At 54.5% G+C, this 17908-nt stretch overlaps 1 protein-coding gene across 1 annotated transcript; it reads left to right on the forward strand.

The window, feature by feature from the left end:
- Positions 1–600: 600 nt before the first annotated feature.
- Positions 601–15664, forward strand: VOLCADRAFT_92355 (uncharacterized protein; the record flags this gene model as incomplete). Its single annotated transcript, XM_002951680.1, has 16 exons — positions 601–633; positions 734–802; positions 4183–6459; positions 6653–7180; positions 7320–7499; positions 7673–7909; positions 8053–8781; positions 8984–9150; positions 9541–10261; positions 10409–11082; positions 11244–11587; positions 11711–12066; positions 12239–12402; positions 12609–13467; positions 13754–14249; positions 14469–15664. 16 exons carry the CDS (start codon positions 601–603, stop codon positions 15662–15664), a joined length of 9030 nt encoding a protein of 3009 aa, XP_002951726.1.
- Positions 15665–17908: the final 2244 nt, after the last annotated feature.

Genomic DNA, 17908 nt, shown 5'->3' on the forward strand with positions numbered 1-17908 from the left:
TCAACAGGTGCACGCCCATTGACAATGGCTAGGCCTGTGTCAAGACACATTTGTGCCAACCGGAGGCCAAAACGATTAACTCCGTTATCTCTACTTTTACGGGGAACGCCGCCAAGGGAGTGTGCCCCTACTCCATTTACTTCGGGCAAGTCTAGAATAGCTGCCGCACGGGCATTAAAATCACCTGTGATAAGCACCTCATCGCCCACGCACTGCAGTCTATCTAGCTTGCCAGTAATGCTTTTAAAAGCAGCGAAAGCGAAAGTGACCTCACTATATGCCAGGCCACTCCCATCCGTGCTGCTATAAACGCTGGACCCCTGGGGCGAGCAGTAACCAGCCCCAAGTAGAAGCGCCCGACCCCCTGGGAGAACGCTAGGGAACCGCAACCAGACAATTTCCAACCCAACAGGTGCATTCGTTAGGCCCACTTCTCTCACACAGGGGGCCAGCTCATAACGCACAAACACTGAGACCCCGCCTGACCTTCGAGAGCCTGTGCGCGGTGCCCTAGTGCATGCGAAATGGCTATAGCCCTGTAATACTCGTTGTTCCTTTGCGCGCTTCCGATTAACGGGCGCCTTCAAGGACGATTACATCATGGTTAAGGAACCCACGAATGGCCGTAATCTGGTAGAGCTTGCCTGCCGAGAAGGCATGGACGTTCCAAATAAGGAAGCGGATGCTATTACCTCCCCCCCCCCCGTGCTCCCTAGTTAGCCGTCTGCCTCAGCTCTGTGGCCATTTTGCGAACGTCTACCTTCGCCCAGACGCCACTGTCTGGCTCGGTGAGCGCCATAAGGTGGGTACCTCGCCATGAAGGGGCTCTCTTACTACCAAGTGCCGAAACACGTCCTGTTGCCCTTTTTGCGTGTTTCGCCAAGTGCTGTAAGCGCCAGTGTCACCCGCACGGCCGGGAACGACTCGTCCACCCCTTCCTCCGCATCCAGGCCCAGCTGCTTCCGTAATGTGTACAGGGCATGATATGCCGCTGGGGTTGTCGTGATGCGAACCCGCTGGGTTGTCCGCTTGCTGCTGCGTGCAGCGACGTTCGGGTGTGCCTCAACGGTGCAATCTTCGGACGCGACCCTCATGTCCATAAGCTGCCGTAGACGCAGTTGCAGTTTCTGGATCACTTCGTCCTGCGTCCAAGCAGCTGGCAGTCCGTCGGTGACCAGTGCACCCCGGTCCATATGTCCATCGGTGCTGCTGGTAGTCTCAGCCAGCGCTTGGGGGGGTCTGGGAGCGCAATTGGGTCAGCGCAAGACAGGGTAGCGCCTTTCAGAAGCAGCAGCACTGGGCCGTAGTTGGACAGCGTGTTACAGCGTGGTTGGCTAGGGGCATGGCCCACTCACTGAGCATGCTGAGCGTGCACTGGTGAACTCTGTGCTAAATTCGGGGTACTAATTTCTTGAGTTTAGGAAGTTGGCAGGATGCGTAGGATGAGTAGGTTATTATGTTCTTTGGTTTGGGGACCCAATAGGGCGCTGAGCACGGTGGAGCAAGCTGAGCCTGTAGTGTAGCAGCTGGCTGCTGAAAAGGCCTCTCGAGATGCTGGTGAAGCGTTTCGCTCGTATTAGTAGTTCTTCAAGGTGCCATACTGTGTACCAACTACTGCAACTAGCCTGAGCATGCTCACTACCGGTGCACCGGCAAATTCGATGCCTCCATGCACCCTGCTTCATGCACTGATGACCCTTTAGGATTCACCTTAACACATTTCATTCATAATGGCATGCATGTGCGCTGCGAGTCGTGCCATAATTATTTATTTGTCGTTCTACGTTTCCCTTTGTGTGTGCAGGCAAGCAGGCCCTGGCTGGGCCTTAACTCTATTTATTGATGCTGGCTAGCGCCGCTGGGCTAGCACTGTGTTAGAGATAAGAGTCCTTCAGTGAACACATCACTCGCTCATATCGTTACACAAGGAGAGAGAGAGAATGGATACGCAAGCAGTATATAAGCATACCGTAGCCAATCCTGATTCGATGTCGTATTGGGATAACGGCAACTAATCAAACTACCGAAGTGTCAAGCCTGAGTGTACCTAAGGACACTTCCCAACACTCCCACGCGCTCAGGACTTGCACACGTTCATCGCCATACGATGCTTCACAAACTTCTCAGTTGGTAAAGGCTTAGTTAGACAATCAGCTACCATATCTTCCGACCTGCAATCTACCATCACAAGCGTACCGAGCGCTACCTGCTCCCGTACAAAATGATAACGCACAGAGATGTGCTTCGATTGCTTCGAAACAACCGGATTGCTCGCCAACCGAATTGCGCTCTGACTATCGCAATTGATCTGCGTTGGCTTGAGGTCGTAGCCGAGATCGCCAAGTAGTTGTCGCAACCATAAGGCCTCCTTAGCAGCTTCCGAAACAGCCATATACTCAGCCTCCATAGTGGACGCAGCCACGCTCCGCTGAAGTTTACTAGCCCAACTAACTGTACCACCATGAAGAGTAAAGACGTAACCAGACGTTGACCGCCGCGAGTCAGCACAACCCGCATAGTCAGCATCACTATACCCAACCAACCTCTCATCTGCTCGTTCACCACCTAGGACTAATCCGTAATCGGACGTTCCTGCCAAATAGCGTACTACCTCCTTCGCCGCTTTCCAGTCCGACCTGCTAGGATTCGACATGTGACGCGCCAAAATTCCCACGGCTTGTGCAATGTCGGGACGAGTACATCCAGACACGTACAACAAACTGCCAATTAACTGGCTATACGGGAAACGCTCTCGATCCAGCCGATCTTCCACTGCAGCATTAGGTAAGACGGTTCCAGGACTCATAGGTACAGACTTCGGCCGTGCATTAACCATGCCATAAAGACCCACAATGTCCTTAACCATACGCCCTTGAGAAACGGTAATTACCCTGTTCGCTCGATCGCGCTTAAGGGTAAGACCCAAAAATAAACTTGCCTCTCCTAAGTCGCGGCACTCAAACCGCCGCATGATAGCCGCCTTTACTTCTGAAACGGCTCTCTCGCTCCAAGACGCAATCAAAACGTCGTCTACATAAACCAAAAGATACACAACCTCGCCTTGTTTACGGCGAACAAATAAACTAGGGTCCGCACTCGACGCGACAAAGCCCATCGACACTAATTCTTCACATAACGTGTCATACCATGCACGCGACGCTTGACGAAGGCCATACAAGGCCTTATGGAGAAGACAAACTATCCCCGGGCCTCCCTCTTCAAAACCGGGGGGTTGTTTGACATAAATTTCCTCCTCCAAATCGCCATTCAAGAACGCTGTTTTCACATCTAATTGGTGCAATTCCATGTCTGCGCCAGCTACCATGGACAAAAAGGTGCGCAAGGTAGTGTGACGACTCACCGGCGCAAAAACCTCCTGAAAATCCACACCCTCGCGTTGCATGAAACCCTTCACTACTAGGCGTGCCTTGAACCGTTCAATGGCACCATGCTTGTCACGCTTCAATGAGAAAACCCACTTAACGTCAAGAGATCTGTTGTCCTTGGGCTTCGGCACTAAGGACCAAGTACCCTTCGCACGCAAAGACTCAAGCTCTTCAAGCATTGCAGCACGCCAAAACTCAGCATAGGGAGATGCTATTGCTTCCTCGTAAGATTCCGGAATATCGACATCATCATCCGACTCTTCCTCCATCTCTACACGGAAAGCAAAACGTTTAGGTGGAACTCCGGCATTGGAACGCTTTTCCCTACCAAGAGCTAACGGCAAATTATTATTCGTATTGGACGGTCCTAGATTTGACGGCCCTGCGTTAACCAATCCATCACTGGCCTCCTCATCCACTTCACCGTCATCATCACTATCAGACTCGGACCAATCCGACGCCTCATCGTCATCAATCAACGGCCCCGGCTCGTCATCCGACCCCTCGTCGCCAGCCGGCCCGCCTACAGGATTCATCTCGATCTCGACCAAGGGCGCCCTCCTGGGGCCCTCATCATCAGTACCGGAAGAGAGCGACTCCTCTATCGAATCGAGCAAATACGCGACACTATACATGATTCCCTCATCGAAAACCACATCTACACTAACACGAATCCGCCCTTCTGCTGGGATCCATACGCGCCACGCACTAAATTTAGGTTCATACCCAACTAGGATACCCTTGACGCAGACCGGGTCAACCTGATGGATCGCGCGGACCCTTCGCTAACTTGGAGTGGCAGAAGGTTACACCGGTACCTCCAGGAACGCCACTGCCAGTCAAGCTTACAGTCAACGGCATTGACTCCGTGACACAGTGTCCCGTCACCAACCTGACAGTTGTGCTGCCAGGCCAGCCGAAGGCGCCGTTTGAACCGTCGTGGGTGCAGACGCCCAACACAACATGCTCTTATGTGTACTCAATTTGTCGCACACCGTCACTCTCAATATTGAGCGGGATTACGTTGAGTGGTATCATGCAGCCCACCTTCAACAGCACCAACACAACCTTGAGCATCTTTGGCGATTTCCTGACGGACCCAAGCCTACCCGCCGCGTCCCAGATCAGCGTCACTCTGGCCAACCAGCTGTGCAGCATTGTTGGTGTCGCACCGGTGACGGTCAACGGCACCAACACAACCAATATCAACTGCACGGCGCCCGCCTTGCCGGCTGGGCAGTGGCCTGTTAGCATTATGGTTGAGGGCCTGGGTCTTACACGCCCCACAGCGACAGCTGCGACGGACTTGCCAATCGTGACCTATACGGTCAGGGTTCTTAATTACACCTTCAACAACCCCAACTCCAAGTGCTATTTCTCCCTGTTTGGTGGCGGCACCTTCAACATCACCGGGTATGGGTTTGTGAAGGACTTGGTCGATACGACACTTCAAGTCAACATGACGGCTGCTTGGGAAACCGTCTTTTGTGGCTCAGGATTTTCGAACTCGCCACCGTGCCAGGCTGTCAACTCGTCACGCCTGAATCTTGTGCCGCTGGCAAGCGACGGCTTCACTGCATCATTTGGGCTGACACGCTTCAAGGTGCCTAATCCTGAAGCCTTTGCCGGTAACAACAGTATCAGCGGAGTCAACTTGCGGTATAAGCCGCGGGTATATTACACGAGCAACGGCACATACGCTGCGACTGCGGGCGCTGAGCTCCTCTACTTTTGTGGTGGCCGCACGCCCGCCCTGTCTGGCGTGACGCCGTTATCTGCACCACCCGACGCTGGTGCAACCCTGTCGCTGACCTGGTACTTATCGGGAGTTGGCACGCTAAACAACACTATCACGGCACCGGCTGCCAAGAACGGCGCCAGCAATGCCACGGTTGAGTTTGAGGTCGGGCCGACGGTGCTGCCCTGCCGCAACCCAGTTGTCACGGATTTCAACATCACCAGCACCACCTATCGCGAGGCGATTTCCTGCACCATGCCTGCTTACATGCCGGCCGCGACGTATACGCTATGGCTGTGCATCCAGCCTTTTGGCTGCGGTCTTTTGCCTGCTTACACTGTACCCCTGACCATCACTGCTATGTCTGCAACTACTGGCGGGAGTGCTGGTGGTATTACCGTGGTCATTACCGGCAAGGGGTTCGATACCAACACCACGCTTGTATCGGTGCGCTTTGGCAACAGCACATGCAAGGTCATCAGCAGCACCGCTACATCGCTGACCTGCGTTACCGGTCCCCTGGACACCAAGCCAGTGAGCCCAGTGACGTGGCCCTTGTCAATTACGCCCACTGCCGGCACCAACGAGACCACCCTGTCGAGCTTCACTTTCACTTTTGACCCAGCCCTAGAGTCGACAGTGAGCGGCATTGTCCCGGCGCGCGGCTCCACTGAAGGTGGCACACCCGTCACTATTACGGGCGCAGACTTCCGTACCGGCGTGAGCACCACTGTCAGCATTGGCGATGTCGCTTGCCAGTCGGTTGTGGTCGTCAACAGCACCGCCATCACCTGCACTACCGGTAAGCCGCCCAACAGCATCCTTCGAGTTCCGCTGCCGGTGACGGTGCTGCAGCAGGGCCGTGGCTATGCACGCAGCTCGGCTCAGTACCAGTACATCGACGTGTGGAGCCGCAACAGCACGTGGGGTGGTGGACCCCTGCCCGGCTACGAGGACTCGGTCGTAATTCCAGCTGGCGTGACGGTCCTCCTGGATATCAGCCCGCCGAAACTTTTCATCATTGTCTTGGAAGGCAACCTGGTTTTCGATGATACCAAGGACTACATTAACCTGCAGGCTCACTACATCATTGTTAAAGGGGGCAATTTCACCATTGGTAGCGCAGAGAAGCCCTACCCCGGCCGCGCCAACATTACCATGCATGGGGCCCCAAATAGCAGGGATCTTCCGATGTATGGCGCCAAGGCACTGGCCGTGCGGCAAGGCGTCGTCACCTTCTTCGGGCAGCCCAAGATCCCGCATTATACCAAGCTGAACCGGACGGCGGATCCAGGGGACACCAGCATTGTCGTCAACGGAGCAATTAATTGGCAGGTACGACTAAGGGGGGCTGAAATAATTGCAATTCTCCAATTCTTACACCATAATTGTAATGGTAAGGAATCTGTCCTCAGTATTGAGCAGTACGTAGTCACATTGCTTTGCTCTATGTGGGGCTTTCTGAATATCAGGCGTTATGCTTGCGCTATGGCTTGATGTACATATGCCAATCCCTCATGAAATTCAGGTTGGCGACCGCATCGTCATCGCCAGCAGCAGCTTCTACGGGAGTGAGGTGGATGAGGCAACCATCACAGCGCTCGACAACAGGACCGTATCTGGCTGTACCGTCATTACGCTAGACACGCCACTTCAATACGTGCACTTGGGAGAGCTGCACAGCGTGCAGGGAACTAAACCCCTGGACATGCGCGCTGAGGTGGCCGTGCTCACACGTAACATTTTGCTGCAGGGTGATTACACCAGCGCCAAGAATATGTATGGCGTGCAGGTCATGGTTAATTCGCCCAAATACCTGCCCCGCGCACTTGTTCGCTTTGACAACATCGAGATCACCCAGTCTGGCCAGGCGTTCCGCCTGGGACGCTACTCCATGCACTGGCACATGCACGGCGATGTCGCGTATCAGTCATGGTTGCGCGGCTGCGCTATCCACCACACATACAACCGTGCCACCACTATCCACGGCACACATCGCGCAATCCTGCAAAATAATGTGGCCTACAACACCATGGGTCACACCTTCTTCCTGGAGGTGAGCTGTGGCCTGGTTAGTTGTCAGGGGATAGGATTCTTCTTTCTATTATTGCCTTGAATGGTTTTTTGTGCTTTGCGCTTTTTTTTGCTGTGGCCGGAGTTTTGGTTAGTGAAACGGAGGACGCTATGTACTGCAGGACGGTATTGAGTCTGGCAACCTCATTGAAGGCAACCTGGCCATTCATGTCAAAGTATCAGACGCGCTGCTCAACACCGATACCACCCCAGCCGCTTTCTGGATTACCAATCCAAACAACACAGTGCGCAACAACGTGGCTGCTGGTTCGGCGGCTTATGGGTATTGGTATCGCATGCTGGTAAGCCCACAGCGTTCACATGCATTTGCCGGAGACCTTTCTTGGCTTTCCAGCAAGGGGTAGCCCAGTTTTGCATTGTCATAAATGTTGCTTCTACTGATACCATTATTATTTGCATCTCCGCAAGTTCTCCTAATCACGGAATCCGTTATTTGCTACTGTTCATTTTACAGGATAATCCCGAGGGCCCGTCATACACGACGACCATCTGCCCCAAGTTTACACCCCTCCTAGAGTTCACCAACAACACCGCCCACTCGAGCATGTTTTACGGACTGCGTATCCATCCAGAGTTCTACCCCCGTAACATCCCGTGCAACGGGTTTTCTGGAACGTTTGAGCAAGTGCCTGCGGTGTTCAACGGCCTGGTGGCCTATAAGAACGGCATGAAGGGCGCCGTCGGCACTCAGGTACGCTGCTCAATCCAGGATTGGTGGCTCCCTATGTCGTTTTTTGCCATGGACGGCATTGGCATGCATTTTTATTATTTGCATCCATAACTGCTAAATAAGGAGCGACGAGGTGTTCCTTATGCCTGCACGCACTCATACAGGTTGGCTTGGTGCAGCTTGTCAACGTGATAACAGGCGATAACGGTGGTGGGCCCAAGCAGCACGTTGTCAACGGCAAGGACCATGGTGGCGATCTTGAATTGTCATGGGTGGTCGACGACCGCAGCCGTGTGGGGTTACAGATCACAGAGATGGCCGGTATCGTGAATGCTACCATTTACGCGCGCACCAGTGTTGGAAAGCGCGGTAATGCTGGTCAGTGGCCCTCATGCCGCCGTGTGGCGGGTATCATTACACAGAGTCCCGTCCTAGGCGACTCGAAGCACTCTGCATTAATGAGCCTAATCAACGTAACATTTGTGGACTTCAAGGGCTGGGATGACTGCACGCTATTCTCCATGTTGGAGGCATGCGGCAAGTGCAAGACCTTCCAGGGCGGCTCTACCACATTCACAGCCAACATCTCTATCATCACATCAGACAACAGCAGCTCCATGATGTCATACTGGAGCTGGGGCCACCAGGGCGTCTACCTTGACACAGACGGCACGTTACTGAACAACAAGTCGCTGCCCGCTTCGCTCTTGCCTAATGTGGGCACCAACGTAACTCTTGGCCCCGGGGCTACCTGGCATTCGTCGGTCGAAAGCGAGCTGTTTGATCCCAACGAATGCAAGTATGTGCGGAACACACGCACAAGCAACAACGGAGCATATTGCAGCCCCGGCTTGTCGTTCCGCCGCGTGATGCTTCACGGCCACACCCCCGAGGTATGTTGAATGGAAGCACCGCACAACAGGTGCGCTCAATGTGCAGGTTAGGTTGCACCCTGACAATATAATTTTCCCGCGGGAGCCTGTCGTCACACCTTCCTATGTGCATGCGTTGGAGCTCAACCTGGACGAGGGAAGCTTGCCTCATCACCTTTTCCTGCCTTCAACCCACCTTGCACTTTCCGCCGCCTGCACGCAGTCCATCATGTTCAAGGACCTCATCCTTACTTCGTTGGCCACCAATCGCACATCTCTTGTGCACTTCACCAAGTATAACGAGAACGGTTACCAGTTCACTGTCGCCACTACCCGCGACTATTGGGTGCAATGGGACATGCCTTTCCGTTTCGACCCCGACACATACCAGTAAGCAGGGCAGGGTGAAAGGAAGCCCGGCATGGTAGATTGGGTTGGGCTCTGTGGATTATGTGCTGTGTCAGTACGTTGCTTAGACCTTTTGGGGACAGGTTGCTGAGTCACCTGCTGGGAGTTGTACATGGGGTAACCCGGGTGAAACCCTCCCTTCCATTGAACCTCGAACCATGTTTCCATGGCCATCTTAAGTCTCGTTGGGTACTGCACGTGAGGTATCGTACGTGAACATCTTCCATCGGCGTAACTAATTTTTTACGTGGGGTAACATACCTGAAAACCTTCCTACATCAAACTGAGATTTCATGAGGGTATCGTACGTGAACATCTTCCATCGGCATAACTAACTGGTTACCCTCCAACCCGATGACCACCTTTCTCCAGGCTGCACAAGATGGACTTGATGAACACGAGTGACTACGTGTACATTACCACAAAGCACATTCAGGTCAAGGACCACTTCACAATCAATAACAACGACCAGTGGAACAACTTGACCGCGATGCCGCCTCCCACCAACTCAACCCACGGCATGTTCTACTACAACAAAACCAAGGCGCCTAATTCCTGGTGGTGGAGTAACCGCACCTATAACGACACCAAGTTTACAGTCTTTTTAGATGGGCGCCTCGACACCACCCTCGACATGAAGGCATTCACCTGCCCTAACACAGGCTGCAGCAATGTACCCGATGCCGTTGTGGACATCCGCGACGGCACATTGTACTGGTCTAACACGAGCACCTGGAACACGAGCGCCGTGAACAACTTCCGCAAACCAGTAGCTGGCGACAATGTGACCATTCCGTACGGCTGGGACCTGGTCATTGACGAGTCACCACCGCCGCTGCTGGCGCTGACCGTTCAGGGCAATTTACGCTTTGACACCACGCGGGACATCAACCTGACCGCTACCTATATTATTGTCATGGGCCAGGGTGTGCTGAGCGCTGGCAGCGCCACGGAGCCGCACCCCGCCAAGGCCACTATTCGGCTGAACGGTGCTCGCGACACACCCGATTATGGCATTGATAATAACCTTAACTTGGGCTCCAAGGTGCTGGCAGCTCTTTCAGGAGGCACAATCAACCTGTACGGCAAACCGGTAGGTGCATGATAGTCACATTGGTTCGTTGGCTGAACAAGAGCCGCCATCCACCTGCTGCATTGTTTGGGGCTTTTCCAGCTGATATCCGGCTTACCGCTTCTTCCCTTAGTGCGTGTCATAACCTTGTGTGCTCTGTGGATGCAGGCCCGTAAGCGCTGGATCAAGTTAGGATCCGCGGCACAGATTGGCAACAATGCCATTAATGTATCGGACCCCAACCACGGCTGGAGTGTCGGTGATAAGATCCTGATTACCTCCACCTCGTTTAACTGGAATCAAAGCGAGTTCCGCATCATCACTGGGATCCGCAACAACGGCTCCCAGCTGCTGCTGGACTCGCCGCTGGCCCACCCCCATGGGGCGCGGGTCAAAGCTTATCCCGGCGGCCCCACCGTGGATATGCGCGCGGAGGTTGGCCTGGTCTCTTCCAACGTCCTCATTACTGCGGATGATGGCGAGAGTACCCACTCGTATGATGGAGAAATGTTCGGTGCACGCGTAGTGGTTTCGGGCAACTCCACAGGCCGCTTTGACAGTATGGGTATGGCTTATTGCGGCCAGGCTGGCTTTGACGATCGCGCGTGCATATACTTTGACCGCATGGCGCCAGTTACAGTGCTGCGTACGGACAATGTCACCAACATGACAACGCTATCCGCAATTCCAAATCCATCATTTGTTAAAGGCAGCGTGCTGCTGTATGGTATGGCCTCGAACGTGCTCATTAATGGCAAGCCCTCAGTTGCGAACCCAGTCACCCTGGCCGACAACATCATGTACGAGGCGTATGACACACACAGCGTGGATGTGTATACGACGTAAGTAGTGTTTGGCTGTAGGAGGGGCCAGGGTCCGATACCCCAATTCTCCAAAAGTTCCAAATGATGAGGGGAGGCCGGGGATATGCTTTGGTATGCTGGTTGGCTGGGAAAGGAATAGTAGAAGCATGACTACATGCCCTGCTTCCCTTGCATTACAGGGGCAACATAATCCGTGGCAACTTGGTAATCGGCACAATCAAGGATATGACGGGCAAGAGTCACTTTGATATTATGATGCCATCGTCATTCAGCATCTTATACGCATCTAACTGGGTCACTGACAACGTGGCAGCTGGTTCGGAACGCTACGGCTTTGCGTATTACGGTTTACCGTGCGGCAACTTCACAAATGGCTCCTTCCGCAACAACACGGCCCATTCATCCCTTGCCGGCCTGTGGTTTCAAGCCAGTCCCGAGGCACTCATCCAGGGTTGTGCACAGTTGACGAACTTCACCACATACATGAACTGGGGTAAGTGCAAGGCTGAGCATCGGCCAGCTGGTGAGGAAAGGCGATCATCAGCGTCCCAGTTTTACTCAATGTCTATGAAATGCCATAGGATGCTGCATGTTGCCACTTTAGGATGCTGCATGTTGTCATTCCTCTTGCCACTTTGCTTGACAGATTTCGGCATCATCTCCACACGTGGCGTTTCGACGGACATTGTCCTGAAGGACGTCAATATCCTGGACAACAAGCACGCGGGCATCCATCTAATGCGTTATGGTGAAATGACCGACAAGGGCTGGATGCGCTGGGACGGTGGCCTCCTTGTTGGCCAGTCGAGCAATGATGTCTGCTCTGCCTGCACGAAGCGAAGTGACCCTGGCTGCCACCCCAAATTGTCCACCCAGTCATTCAATCAGTACGACCCCTTCACACCAGCAGTTGGCCTGCAGTCGTCACAGTTTGCACTGGGATTTGCGGTGGGCCCCGAGAAGAAGCCGTACGACAAGCCTATGGGCTACTCACTAATCCATGTGAGTCATGGAAAGGTTGGGGCGACAACACTGCGCCTTCCTGTGCTTCACTCGCTAGGAATAGCTTTGGCAACGGCTTGGCACGGTGTTTCAGTTGTCTCAGGGCCAGACTGTCTGATGCCTATGGCTTCTCAGGCAAACCCCTTCACTAACCACGGACCTCAAACCACAGGGCATGTTCAACATCAGCGGTATCACCTTGGCGGACTTTCTGGGCCCCGCGGGCTGCGGAGGCTCACAAAGCGGCACTTATGCGTTGGCGAACCAGCCTAAGGCGCCAGAAGCTTTCTATCCGCACTATTTCTCCAAAATTAACGTCCAAAACGTCGGCATCGGGTAAGTCGGATGGCAAACCGGACTCTAGCGGACTTTGCTTGGCCTGTGGATTTCGGTAGTTGCAGTAATTGCAACAGGCAAGCTTACACCCTGAACTATAGCCCCACCAGCTATGCACACACGGAACGCATGGCAACATCCATAAGAACGCCGCCTTGGCCCCATGCCCCCTACCTGCCCTTCACCCATGACCCATCTCTCTGCAGGGTGAGCCAGGGAATGTTTTATCACACCCCGCCCGACCCTGACTGGCGCAACGAGGCGGACTGTGGAGAGGCGGCCTATACGCGGCCCGACGGCTCCCAGATCATGCTTAACTGTGCCGGTCCGGCACACGCCTACTGGCGGGATCTGGATGGCTCACTTACCGGCACCGTCAGCACCACCGCAGGCATCTTCACGTCCAAACGCGTGTTCCCAATGGATCAGGGCTCACCCGTGCTGCCTGGGGCATGCACATACTCTGCGTATCAGGATTCGTATCAGTGCGTCGTTAACTCGACCTCATACATAGCGGAGACCGGCCTAGATCCGAGATACAAGCCTAACCCTGTGCCAGCAGATGGCATTTGGGGCGACCCGCAGATGCTAGTGCTCGAGAGCCGTGACAAAGACACTGAGGACCGCAACTTTGGCCCTGTATTCTTCAACGTGTCTGGCTCAATCGACCTGGTGACGGCAGCCATGGATCATGGCTGGTGCTTTGCGTACACATGTCAGAAGCGGCTGTCAACCTTCTGGACCTACGTGCCAACTGGGCAGACAGTGTACATCAACTTTACCGGCACACCTTCGCAGAACTTCCGCATCTGGTTTCCCTACGCAGACCCGGACAAGGAAATTGTCTTGGTTATCAATATGCTCTACACCCTTAACCGTCGCTTCACCTGGCTGCCGCCTGGTAATGGCAACACCACGGGCCGAGTGATGCCATGGGACAAGCCTATAAGAATTGGTGATGGCACACCTCACGGGTCGTACTTCTGGGACCAAGATAACACGCTGCTGTATGTGAAGATCAAGGGTGGCATGACGGTTGAGACACGCACTGAGAGCGCTGTGATGGTGAGTGGGGCCCAGGACATGCTGTGGGGCATGCTGGATCACAGGGTAGCAGGTTGTGTACACCAGGGCTGGCTCTCGCTTTTGCTGGATTGCACCTGGCTAGGTTGGGTGCTAGGCAGGTAAGTTATATCACTTCATGCAAATGTAGTCCTCGAGATTTGCCTGGGTCGGGAGGATGCAACGGGTACAATGGGTTTCACTGCTGCAGTGCGGCAGCCATGGAGCAGCCTGCAGCCTGACTGGTTCTAACGACTGGGTCCGCAAATGATGATGTTATGTATCGCAGGTTTCACAGTCTTTCGCTGTAACGATTGACAACTTCTACGCACAGCAGGCGGTCTTCCTGAAGAACCTCGCAGCTGTAATGGGTATTGATATGAACCGTCTCTATGTGGCGAAGATTGTGGCCGGCTCCGTAAGCGCCACGATTGGTGTTGAGCCCGATAAGTCCATTCCCGTCGACGCGCTGCCGGAGAACTCAGTGTCGGCCGCTGTGGATCCCACTGACCCTGTCGTCACTAACCCAGCAGCCGCCGCAGTCACCTCCACCACATCATCATCCACATCACCACCGCCCCCACCACCATTGACCTCATCCTCGGCTGTACTTGCCGACTTGACTGCAGCATACAATGCTTTTGTAGCAGCGGTCACGGATCCAAATGCAAGCAGCAACCTTGGCTTTCAGCCCATTGGCGTGCCGACAGCAGACTGGAGCAATGTCGGAGTTGCTGCTTCACCCCCTCCGCCGCTTATGTCTTCCGGGGCCAATTCACCGTCGGGTGGTGTCACCCTCAGTCCACCACCACCGCTCATTTTACCCAACACGGAGGCTGCACCAGCCGGTGGCGGTAGCGGTGGAAGCAGTACTGGTAGCGGTGGAAGCAGTACTGGTAGCGGTGGAAGCAGTATAGGTAGCGGTGGAAGCAGCAGCAACACTGGAAGCGGGAGCAACAATAGGGGCTGGGCCCTTAGCTCCGCGGCTGTTGTGGGCATTGCAGTCGGCATGGTTGGAGGTTGTATTTTCGTAGCAGCAGTTGTGGCTGTCATTGTGGTTCGGCGTCATGCTAAGCGGCCCCGGCCCGTGTTGCCACGTGGTTCACTGAGTACCGGTGAGGTCAGCAGCTCCATGTCGCCAGCTCCAGCGGCCGGCCGGCCTGGCAGTGCGAATACACGCCAGGCCTTCGTGTTGACCAACCCCGCCTATGAGACGCCTGGAGAGCGTGCCGCAGCTTTACGCGTCAGCCGCACTGCGGTACCCGTGCAGGAGTCGGAGGAGAACCCCACTTCGCCGCGTGCCAGCGTGTTGGCCGCCGGACCAACCCCCCTGAGCCCAGCGCAGTTTATCGGTCCACTCACCTCCACTGCCCGTATGCCACATAGCAGCCTACCGCTTGTTCCACCAGGTGCACAGTCGGGCGCAGTCGACGCTGTGGAAGGGGAGGCCATGTTGGCCCCGGATGCATCTGTCAGTGTGGCAGCCGCTGCCAGTGGCGCCATCGCGACCACTGCCAGTGGCTCAGTTGGTGGCTCGCGCTCACCAGCACAGCTGACACCTGGCCAGCCAACCACCCGCCGCCCTTCAGACACCACCATGAAGTATGCACCGAACATGGCCACTGGCAGCACTGTCTGGGATGCGGACAGCGCGGAGATTGAGCAATTGCCAGATCACGATCAAACCAAGGCCGCCGCCGCCGCTGCTGGTAGCGGACCTGTCAGTCCTAAGGTTGCTGTGGAGGCTGCAGCGACCAGTGTGGGTGCCGGTGCTCCTGCTAGCGGCACGCCTGTTGAGACCTTGAACCGCTCCATGGGCGTGTCTGAATCGATGTCGCCGCGCGTCAAGTCTGTTGGTGGCAGTAACGACATTCGGGCGGGTGCAGAGCAGATGTCTGGTAATGGCGATGAGGGCAGAAAGCGTGCAGCTGCCATGGAGCCTCTGGATCCTCAGCAGCAGAGGCCTGGCAGTGGCCGCCAGACAGAGCAGGCACCAGTCCTGATGCTGCCGGGCGGTATGATGGAATATGTGGCCACGGCGTCGCTGCTGCGTAGTGAGGTGGCTTCACTAATGGTGGCGGGTGGCGAGGCTGGCCCTGCAGTGACAGGTACTGGGGAGTCGGACAGCGCGAACACACCAAAGGCGCGCACGCCTGCTGGCTTGCAAAGCGACAGCATGCGCCGCCGGGAGCATTCCTGAAATTGCTGGGATGGGCCAAGGATTTAGGATGGGACGCCGTCCATCATGGACCAGGCTTGGCCAATACTGGAATGAGAGTGACGTTCATACTCATTTCCAGATTTATAACCGTTTTTTGCATTCGGTTTTTGGCATTGTGGAAGGCAGGCTCATGTTAACTGAGTATATTGGCTTTGGACCCACGCGGGTCGTCGCCAATCCGTTGGCGTCCGTTTGGAGTATATGCGCTTCGAAGGAGACGTTGCTCGGTTGATTAGCTCGATTTAGGAGAGGGAGCTGTCATGTCTGTGTGTAGTTTCCTATGTGTCAGATGCATATGTGTCACATGCGCATGCGGCGTGACATGATGCATGATCCTCCATCGCCGGTCTCGCACACACACGAAGACGAGAGGTCTTATCTCGACAATTGCTCATGGAGAGGAACTGCCCGGAACTGTCTAACTATTTTACTTTCGTATTTGCGACGGTTGAGACATGCTCTCTGCACATTGGCCATTGCCAATCAGGACTCCCATCAGGATAGGCGCAAGCAGCAGGTTGCTTCATGCCGCGGCGGTGCAGTCTTTTCGCCTCATTGATGCTGCGTGCATACAAACGCGAAATTGGCCTGCCTCCACCTGAGCGGGGATTCCAACGGAATGACTTGGGATATGGGATCTGAATCTTTTTAGCGGGGTCTGTAAGGGTCAGCGGACATATTGCAGGAGGTTATGCCTTGGACAGCAGGTGTTGATGTTTGTTGTTTAAAGGGGCTGGTAGGGTTAGATACGTAGCTTTTCTTGTTGCTTGGTCAAGAAGAAAAGCATGGCATTGGTTGGACTTTGATAATCATTCATTTCCAAAAGCTCACAGCAAGGGTGAGTATTGGAGTGTTGCTTCACTGGGGTAGTACTCTCTGTTCACTGGATAGTTCGGCGTCCGGAATCATATGCACTTACAGATCTCCGCTCCCAACGCTGTGTGTTTCCAAGCAACTAGCCCCTCCCGGCACGCATTGCATCGCGCTTTATATTGCTGCCCGCCTGCACCACTTGCTGGTGCCCTTTCGCTGCTCTTGTAGTGGATAGGCCTTGCGCCTTTTCCCCGGAGCTCACGCCGCTTTGCTTAGTGTTCACTATGAGTACGTTACTGAACTAAACATTTAGTTTAATCGACCTGCGCACTATAGCGCGCACACACAGATCTGGTCCTCGTGAACTTCAAATGTTGGGCTTGAACAATTGCTCGTGACGGCAAGCCCGGCATGTCTGAGGGGCGCCGCTGCGGCTTTGCTGAAGGTACCAACGTTTCTATTTATTACACGCTAAGGGTTCCCGCTGCAATACTGCGGGGCTTGAGCAATGGCCTCTATCGGTTTGCTGTGCTTGTTAAGTTTTTTTATTGGTTGCGACGAAATGTGCTATCCGTTCATGCGTGCGTTTTTGCACATCCGTTCATGCTGACATGTACATATGTGTCTTTACGCGTGGTGGCATCGGCTGAAGATAGGGTCGCTTGCAATGGCGACTTCCCAGATAATGCTCATGCAGGTGTTTCGGCCCGCGCCTGGCCCAGCGAAAGCGCCATAGGCATGTCACTGCCGGCCAACTAACGACGGCCAATATTGTATGTAATCCGGTTACCGTCTTGCTTTGTCCGGCCAGTTAACAAACATGCCGGTGCACCGGTAGTGAGCATGCTCAGGCTAATGGCCGGTGCACCGGTAAATTACGTGTTCAGCTTGCTCCACCGTGCTCAAGGCCTAATCGATTAGAGGCATCGAACATGCCGGTGCACATGTAGTGAGCATGCTCAGGTTAATGCCTGGTGTGTGTGGTTGTTATAGTGGGCCCCAGACTCGTGAAGAGTAGAGCCTGAGGCCCAGCACGATCAGAGCAGTCAAGACACTCGCCCAGACCAGACAACGCAGGCCACCCAGACAACAGAAAGCGAACCCAAAGGGTAAGCTCAGAAGCCCACGATCACCTAAGTTTGCTATTGAACTCCCTAGCTAGCGAAAGGCTGCGGACCTCCATTAGTGTTGTATCACATCTTAAGAACCGATCGGCAGATGCTAGATCCCGTGATACCCAGGATACTTCAATTAACCCTCCTCCAGAGTTGAAGGAGTCCTCGACCGTCCGTCTCTTAGGGCACTTGTGTGATGTCAGTAACCACAGGACACCAGCGGCAGCAGGCCGGATTGAGAGTCGACCCCAGGTCGGGTTTGGGATACCGAGTCTCGATACCAATTTGTTGTATC

The sequence above is a fragment of the Volvox carteri genome, assembly GCF_000143455.1.
Source record: "Volvox carteri f. nagariensis unplaced genomic scaffold VOLCAscaffold_25, whole genome shotgun sequence".
NCBI classification, from domain to species: Eukaryota; Viridiplantae; Chlorophyta; class Chlorophyceae; order Chlamydomonadales; family Volvocaceae; genus Volvox; species Volvox carteri.